General features: G+C 40.2%; 1 protein-coding gene across 1 annotated transcript in view; it reads right to left on the bottom strand.

Annotated features, from left to right (window-relative positions):
- Nucleotides 1-1,336: 1,336 nt before the first annotated feature.
- The window catches only part of CFAP58 (cilia and flagella associated protein 58), a 60,220-nt gene continuing 51,989 nt past the window's right edge, over nt 1,337-9,567 (bottom strand). Inside the window, exons 16-18 of the mRNA XM_069796926.1 lie at nt 9,181-9,300; nt 7,539-7,672; nt 1,337-3,209 (exon numbers count right to left, since the gene is read on the bottom strand). Coding sequence (XP_069653027.1) covers nt 3,089-3,209; nt 7,539-7,672; nt 9,181-9,300 — 375 coding nt within the window. The 3' untranslated portion in view covers nt 1,337-3,088. The remainder of the gene's footprint in view (nt 3,210-7,538; nt 7,673-9,180; nt 9,301-9,567) is intronic.

Here is a 9,567-nt window from a genome sequence, read left to right as displayed (position 1 = left end):
CGTGCTCCTGCTCCTCTGAATTCACAAAGCAAGTGTAAATTAAGGACTGGATTCTTTGTGCCGTGTCTTTGGTAGCTGACAGGTGATCCCAGAAGGGTCGTGCTCCTGCCTTTGAACCTGATAGTCCAGCATATGGTGTCATGTGTCCTGCTTGTACAATACACTGAATACATACCTGCCAGACAAGATCAGAGCTTAAGCTAGATGTGAAGTTACTTAAAATATTATCTACATACTGCAAGAGCTCTGAAAATGAACAGTATTACATCCTTTACTCACTGAAAAAGACTCCAGGGTAGATTTAGTGAGCAAGCTACTACAGCTCCAGTCCGAACCAATTAAAGTGAAGAAAGATTTCCTCTAACTTAAGTGCCATGGATCATAGCCCTTAGCCTCCATCTTTTCACACAACTTTACAGGAACAAGAAGTTAAAGATATGCTTGCTACTTCTAGGCTTACATCTTGCACAGACTGGAATTCAATTAACATTATTCTGCAACAAAACTTGGAGAAGCACTTCAGAGCTGCTGCTCACAATGCAGAAGCAACTGAACAAATGATACTCTCATTAACGCTCTGTCTTTCCCTGCTGTGCAAGCCAAATCCTTGAACACTAAAAGCACCTCAGCATCAGCTGGGTTCACAGACATCCAGAGCAATTTTTCAAGCTCCCTGACTTTTATAGACCAGGGGGGAAGGGATTTGGTGTGCTTTAATCCATTCTATTATATGAACTCAGAAATGGTTTTCACGCTCTAGCACTATAAATTAAGCTAGCTGCAGTTATTCTATTCCTGATTATGCTGAAAGTTACTGGCAATTATTTGATTACTATATTTTCTTGCCCTTTTTTTTTAAATTCTTTTCCAAATTAACCTGTGAACTTAGTTTCCCTGGTAGTAAGTAAATAATGCAATAAAACTGGAGATAGTAGCCAACACATTCACATCTGGATGCCTGAAATTGCGGACAAACACAGTAAAACCTCCTGTACTTTGTAGGTGGAATTTACTGTATTCACTTCCCAGCCCTTCAGACTGGAAGAACATGTTGTATGAGAAAATCACAATTTTTTGCACTCGTGTATTTTTTTTAATCTAGAAGGCTAATCACTTTTTAGACATAAATGAATTTACCTTTGTAAGTCATTAGACAAATACTATCCCACCCATTTTAGAGACTGGAAAACTCAGGACAAGAATCATTTAAAGATGGAACTTCTTACCCTAAAAATAGTCCAATCTGTGCAACACAAGCTACTATTAAGTACATCTAAAGATGGAAAAGAATCTGTTTTATTAGTGTATTAATAAAAAATATGCAATGTGTATTCATAAAAATACATGCAAGTAGGGAACACCTTCCATCTGTTTGGCTCCCCTTCCCTTGCTCTGACCACTGTAACACCTTGTCTCCTAAATGCTGATAACAGAGGGAAAGATGTACACAGACCTGGTTTACCTCTGGATAAGTTAGGGGGTACACTGTACAGTTCAGTGTAATAAGTAACTTGCTTCTCTGCAGTGTTATGGTATTCTGGGAGTCTAACTGTGCCTCTTGCATTCATGTGAATTAAGAAATGTGACTTTGATGATTTATTTCAGTACAAATTACTTCCCAGTACCAGTAAGCATAGGAGAGTCCAGTTCCAGGCTGGATACTCAAGACCTTAACAAATACCAGCTTTTAAAAGCTTCAGTAAAACCTACCTGGGATCCCATCAAACTCAAGTGCCCATGTCAGTTATTCTCAGTTATTCTAACTATAAGGACATGTCAGGTACACAAAAGACACGATTCAGACAGCATGACTGCCCTAAAATGATAACTTTAGCATAATGCACTTGACAGTGGAAAAGCAATAATAGCTATTTTGGGAACAAAAGAAAAATACAATAGATCTGATGACTAAGTGTTCTGGTCCCCAATGTAAAAGCAAAGTAGATCCCTGTCGTATTTAACTTGATTCCTTTGAATTAAACACTTCCATTAAAAGTTTCCCACAGTAGCTTTAATATTTAATTATGTATTCCACCAAAGGAAAGAACAAAATCTTTGCAAAGGGTTTTTTTGTGCATGTGAAATATTTATCAGCATATCTCTTTGGACAAGTATTTTTATCCCCCAGGCTGGGAAAAAGCTTCCATGTACAAATCAGTTTCAAAACATTTTATTTTACAGCTTGAAAGTTTTCTATACTTCAGCACCTCATGCCGTGACTTTGTTATTTCACTTGTTAATGAATGGTAATTAAATCTCTTTTGGCTGAAAAGGTTGGAGGGCTCCTGCTGTATTACAAAAACAATTTCTGAAAGTTACAAAAATGCCCAAGTGTCTAGAAATTAAAGAGTAAAGTTTGCCATGTTTTGAGTCCAAGTTTGAATCGCTTGGAAGGATTTATGTGGGAGAACAGCATGTCCCAGTCAGTGTGTACAGTCTCCCCAGTTGAACAGACGTAATTATGTCACTTTGTGTCTACCACAGTAAACAGAATCACATTCTTTATAATGTACATTGTGGCCACAAACTTCCTTGATCTTACTAACAACTGTAGCAAACACTGCATAAACCCTATTATATACTACCTGCACAAAGAACTGCTACATGTGCACATCTAAGTAAAGACTCCTTAATTTTGCATTTGCTCAGTAGGGCTTGAAACATCAGCCTATTAATTTTTCTTCTTTTCTGTTTTCTCATTTCCTTCAGGTGTTTTGAGTCAGAAGATAAATGGAGTGAGCGCTCACAACAGAGGTAGATAAAGGGAAAATAACTATATATTAAGGCATTTTGTGGTGTTACAGTGCTAAATAGAGACACAGTATTGAAGAAGAAATATCTGCATGGTCTCCACTATTCAGTTACACCAGTGCAGGCTTCTGCTGGCATCATATGGGCAGATTTGGTCCACAGTTTGTAAACCAAAACTACGTTAACTCTACTATAAAATGCCTTTTCCTGAAGGCAATACAGTGATTTCAGAGGGAAAGTTGATTCTAAATTTCTTTTAAAATTACAGGTTCTCAAACAACCCAGCACAAACAGAGTTTAGCAAGAAACTGGGGACAGGAATGTGATGAGTCCATTCCTAAGCTGTAACTCTGGGAAGGGGTCTGCTGAGAGCAAAGCCCCCTCCAGTGAAGCGAGGAACATCAGATCTGTGGCGTGGAAACTCAGGCTCCAGGTCAGTCAAGAATCGCTCCTTCTCCCTTTAAATAGAAACAAAGAAAAGGAAAATACATATTTCATTCTGCAGCCCAGTGATGTTTACAAACTAAGGAAATCTGTGTCCTCCAAAGTTTCTTTGATGCAACCACGTATCAAGAGATCATTAAAAAATTGTTGATTAAAGCCTGTTAAGCTAAACCACCAAGACTAGGTGTCTGTTTGGATCTAATTACAAGCCTACTGATGGTTTTTGGAATTAATAAAAATTGGAAATAAATGAGCTCTCTTCGTGCTACTCCCCAAAACGGTCAGAACACCTCATTAGAGCAAGTTTGTACATGAGCTCCGTGACTTCAGATTTCTAATCACCATCCCATTCCAGCAAGTATATGCCTGTTTTCAAACAAACAGCTAGATTCATCAAAGGGAGATATTTTTTCTTTGTTGAATTTTAATGCATAAGTAGTGTTATCTGTCTTCACATTTTAATAAAATTCTAGTGATAATTACCCTGCCTATGACATTTGCAGAAAACTAACAGTGTGCTGTGGGTGCACTGATAGCCCCAGGAAGTTGCTCCATCTGAGGATCCAGGAGGGCTTGAATTTAAGAGGAGGGAACAAGGGTTAGCTGGTTCTACTCTTATGAGATTGGGGAGTTAAGCATAGCAGAACAAATACAAAGGGCAGTATTTCAAACCCACTGTGATATACCTGGAGGTTTCAGAGAAAGGTCCTGAGATATTTAAAATTAACCAAGTGGAGCTTTATGAAGTACTAGTTTATCATAACAGCATAGGTCTCAAGGCTTTACAAAGAAGGTCAGTGCCATTACTTTTATTTTACAGTCATTGAGACTGAGACACAAACGTGAGTGCAACCACGCTTTTGCAAAATCCAGCTTTGTCACATTAGTACCCTTTCTCAGTCCCCAGTAAGGAAAAAGAAAACACTTCCCAGAATTAATACTTTTCTCTTTGTCCCTAAATAACTGTGTCAGGAGAGGAGGAAGTTCAGAGAAACCCTGTAGGATGACTAGTTATACTTCCTTTTCCAAATTTAACCCATATGGAGGTGGGGGAACAGGCAAAAGATGGCACAGATGAACTTAACCATGAAAACCATTTATAACTGGTTTTAATTTTATGAATGTAGCACTAATGGATGTGCCAGCTGACAGCACTAAAAACTAGCATGCTATATATAGATGGCTCATCCTATCTCACTATTGGGCTTCCAACTCTGGGGAAAGAAAATGATCCAGAGTCCATGCTTATTCTTTCTTCATGCTCCCATGGAGACAGCCAACAGATGTGCTCATCAGTATGGAAAACTCTATGCAGCCGAATACTGTAATATATTTTGCAGAATTAATGTGCAAGCAGCCACGTGCAAAAGCTCCCAGTTACTACTGACATCCCTCAGTGCACTTATTTACATATATAGGACTGCAGGATCATGTCTCTGGTGTGGATTTAAGCTTCATATTTTCTCACCGATCCTTATCAAGATCAAACTGGAACCCTGGAGCTAAAAGCAACTAGGAAAAGTAGTGAAGCAGAAAGGAGAGAATGGGAAGAGTGAGAAAAAGAAAGCCTAAGGCATCTGGGAAAGACAACATTCAGAATCAGAGAGCAGAAAAAGAGGATTTCAAATTCACAACCAAAATCTTAAACATTGGATTTTCAGCTTGAACACAAAACAAAGTTAAATTCCTGTTGTCAGTTGTTATATTCCTTCAGCATCCCATAGAAAGGTGCATTAGTTTAGTATCAAGACTTTAAATCACAAACCAGAACTGTCTTGTGCAAATCAATAAAAGCTTTAGATGATACCTTTGTGTGAGGTTATCTGAGAGTATTAATTCTCTTTCATACCCGGGTAGTCAATAATGCTATTAATGCTATTGTCCTGACAGGATCCTCTTTTATTAGCAAAACCAGCCACATTTGTTTCAGACATGATGTTAACATTAGCCAGCATGATAGAGATCAAGTCAGCGGTTTTGTGTCAGCTGGGATTTAGAGCGACCTGAGACTGTACAAATCAAATGGCCCTGGCTCTTTGGCGAGCACCTACACACCAGGCAGTGCCTGTCCAGCCCAGTCTGAGGCAAGAACGATGTGGCATGGCTGTGAAGAGGGTGAAGGACTCCTTGGGGAAGGATCTGGCTGCGCAGCAAGCTCTCTCCATTGCAGAAAGCAAAAGACGTGTCATGGACAACTGGCAGTTTAGAAAAGGAAGGCTGCAGAACGAGGTGGTTTCCTTTGCCCTGCTGCTGGGCAACACAAAGCACAGTCTAGAGACTGCAGAAGCTGCTGTTATCCAGGATTGATATGCCCATTTATGCCTTGGGGTATGCATATCCTTCAAAGCAGGATGTAGTCCAACGCGTTTGACTGGGGAACAAAACAATGAGGGACAGAGGAGAGCAAAGCCCAGCACCTGCCCACCTCTTGGCTGCCACAAAGACAAGAGAAGTGCAAGTCAGGGCTGACAGCACAGTATTGGTAGCTTCTGAGCCTCAGGTGGGAGCAATGAGATGCTATCATCCTGCAGAAGCACCACTAACAGCATCTGAATATACTTCCAAAACACAGATGTCACAAAGACACCATGCTTATCGGACCACAGCCATGCCTGCCCACAAGAACAACAGCCTGACAAGCTGCACTAATGGCAGATATCTATCCTGAACCTATAAACAGTGTAATGAGTCCAGCACTAATTGACCTGCAACATGAAATTCCATTCACTGTGTATGATCAACAGACCCAAGTTCAGTCACCATCACCTCACAAAATATTTTTGTTTTACTTTGAAGCAGTTATGCCCCTAACAAGTTGGGTTTTGTCAATAGTTATGTCAGGAATTAATTCTAGGTACGATATAACAGCAAAACATGAGTGAATTTCTTCTCATCTGATGAACAGAAAGAAACATGATGCCAGGGTCCAAAATGGAAACATTAAAACTATTGTGAAGAGGATACTTAGTTGCTGGAAACGGATTATTAGGCATTACGATAGCCTCACATATTGATCCTAAAACTCCAGGAAGGCCATTTGCACTGCACAATTGTTGCTAATTCCAAACCTTAAGGTAATATTATGCAATTTGCAGATGGACAAAAGTCACTGTTTATCACTGACTATTTTGCTAATTCAGTCATCAAAACTGTTTGCTGGCTGAAATATGATTAAGGAAGAAACAGATACAGGCAGCTTTGAATTATATTCAGCTACGTAGAGAAAGGCGTGGAAAGACAGAGGTTCAACATGAGGTTCAACAAGGCCAAGTGCAAGGTCCCGCACCTGGGTCAGGGCAACCCCTGGTATCAATACAGGCTGGGGGATGACAGAATTGAGAGCAGCCCTGCCAAGAAGGACTTGGGGGTACTGGTAGATAAAAAGCTGGACATGAGCTGGCAATGTGCGCTTGCAACCCAGAAAGCCAACTGTATCCTGGGCTGCAACAAAAGAAGCGTGACCAGCAGGTCGAGGGAGGTGATTCTGCCCCTCTGCTCCGCTCTGGTGAGACCCCACCTGCAGTACTGTGTCCAGCTCTGGAGTCCGCAGCACAGGAAAGACATGGACCTGTTGGAACAGGTCCAGAGGAGATCCACAAAAATAATCAGAGGGATGGAACACCTCTCCTGTGAGGAGGGGCTGAGAGAGTTGGTGTTGTTCAGCCTGGAGAAGAGAAGGCTCCGGGGACACCTTATAGCAGCTTTCAAGTAATTAAAGGGGGCTTATAAGAAAGATGGGGACAAACTTTTTAGCAGGGTCTGTTGCAATAGGACAAGGGCTAATGGTTTTAAACTAAAAGAGGGTAGATTTAGACTAGATACAAGGAAGAAATTTTTTAAAATGAGGGTAGTGAAACACTAGAACAGGTTGCCCAAAGAGGTAGTAGATGCTCCATCCCTGGGAACATTCAAGGTCAAGCTCGAAGGGGCTCTGAGCAACCTGATCTAGTGAAGATGTCCCTGCTCATTGCAGGGGGGGTGGACCAGATGACCTTTAAAGGTCCCTTCCAACCCAAACTATGCTATGATTCTATGATTCGATCTGAGAGACCAGACACTAATCTGTGTGCTCTGGGCACCATCTCATTGGTATGAATAATTTAACTGGACCGCAGAACATGTCAGCAACCTCTCTGCTGGATGTTCCTGTCCTGGCCATAGATCATGGTAAATCTAGACCAGACTGAAGTAATATGAAAGATAGCATTCAGGAAAATTAGGCAACAATATTATATCACCTCAGTCAAATTTGGCTACGTTCTGATCAAAAGGGTAAAGCAGGATCTAAAAAAAATCTAGTTTATGCAGAAAGTTGTGTAGACAAAACTGTTATTTTCCATTACTTGGCCTGCTGTTCCTTGCGTTTCTGAGCCAGATATTTCTTCTTCACATTCAGAAGCTCGTTGGCAAGTCTTTCAATTTCATATTTGTATTCCTGGCTCTGCGATTCATACATATTCAATTCTGAGGACAAAACCTAACAAACAAAAGAAAAAGCAGAAACAGGAGATGTTAGTTTCACTTACACATAAGTTAGTACTTTTACAAGCACTTTTTCCTTTCACATTTGATGATATAAGACATCACCATTTTCCACCACATCTCGTCTTCTACCATGATGTTTCATTTGATCACCTCTGCTCACCTAAGGACAATTTACAAAATTAAGGCTATGCCATTTAACCCTAACAAAACATGTAAAATACGCTCCAAGCATTATGGGAATGGTATTAATACATACATTAGCTGTTAATGCTCTGGGACGCAAATCTGGGTGAAAATCCAAAGTGAAGGTCTTAAAAAATAATAAAGTAGGGACCTATTTAATAATAATGGGGTTTATTCACAGGGATGCACTTTGTTATGTGAAGTAATTCAATCCACACAGACAAAGTAGTACCAAGCAGTGTAAATACAATACTGCTTTCATGTGAATCAGTAAATCTTAAAGAAAGTAGGAGCATGCATAGTGTGTTTTCCTTCTTTAAGGGGAATAGCTTGACCTGGCACCACAAAATGGCTTGCATGCCAGTACACTACAGCATACTGTGCCTCAAATACACAGTAGCAATTGACTGCATTAAGGACAAATGGGAACCATATGGAAAACTTCAAATCACATTCAGTTTAGCTAAACTTTGGCTTCTATTTTACATTTTCTACATTGTTTTTCTTCTCCGTGGACTAGGATTTGCATAACAGCCTCTTTGTTTCCTAAGGGCCCATCTGCTCCTGCATTTTTTTCCTCATGGTTAGTATAGACGTGATTATGATGCAGTGAACAGGAGATGATGACTTCAACAAAGAGAGGAGCTGTAGAAGTAGATGAACTCCTAGGGAGATCTTTCATGCAGGCAAGAACAAGGGAAGATCAGCTTGTTCTATCAAACAATCACTTTTTAATATCATGCTTTCAAAGTTTCCCGTAAGATTCCTTCAGAAACAGGAAAGCCTCCCTTCTAGTGACAAGGGGTTAGGATAGGTTACTCCTGTCATCCCTATAAAAATTGCAAGTCTAATATACGTGTACGCATTGCAAGGGAAATAACAAGAATTTGAGACTGCATTCTCAATATATTCCCACTAGTTTGTTAAAAAGAAAATTAAATTGCTTTGATTTGCTTATTAAAGATCTTAATAGTTCAAGAAAAGGGAAGGAGAATAAGTGTAATGGAAAACTGATAGTGTCCCAGTATGCCCATGCACAAAAAGCATTTACAGCATTGTGCTGCATACTCATATTCTAATAAGACTTCTCCTCTATTTTAATGAAACAAACTAGCATGATGTGAAAAAAAGTTCTTCTACTGCTATTGGTTCTCCCCTGGGGAGATGCAGTATTAACCTTATTTTCCAGACTTAATATACTAAGGCATGCACACTGTTTATCCAAAATCTTCCTGAAACCTCGCTCCGCAGGATCACCAGTGAAAACATTCTGCAATCCTGGCAGCCCCTCAGCCAGAGACAGAGGGCATCTCTTACTTTCAGCTGTTTAGTCTTCTCTCGCAGAGTGTGCCGGTAGAGCTGTAACTGTTCTGCAGCTTCAGGCCCAGGCTGCCGGGCCAAGACATGCTTCAATTCCACATACAGTTTCTCTTTTTCCTAAGAAAAAGACAAGAGGAAGAGCTCTTATAAAACTACTATAGCAGCAGCACAACCTGTGATGAAATCAACCTCACTGAAGAATGCAACTCAATCGGGATGATATTTGCAGAAACAAATCTGCCTGTGTGTCAGTCTTTCCTCAATAGCCATAAGGTATTTAAAGTTGTTGTGATAGCAGCAGGAGAGCTCATTAAGAGAAACATCCAGCTACTTCAAACCACGAATGAAATACTCTTAAACACTGTCATCAGTGAGCACGCTCTA

Source organism: Haliaeetus albicilla, chromosome 11 (assembly GCF_947461875.1).
Source record: "Haliaeetus albicilla chromosome 11, bHalAlb1.1, whole genome shotgun sequence".
Lineage (NCBI taxonomy): Eukaryota > Metazoa > Chordata > Aves > Accipitriformes > Accipitridae > Haliaeetus > Haliaeetus albicilla.
The sequence above is the reverse complement of the archived record's forward strand: the minus strand, read 5'-3'. Positions and strand labels throughout refer to the sequence as shown.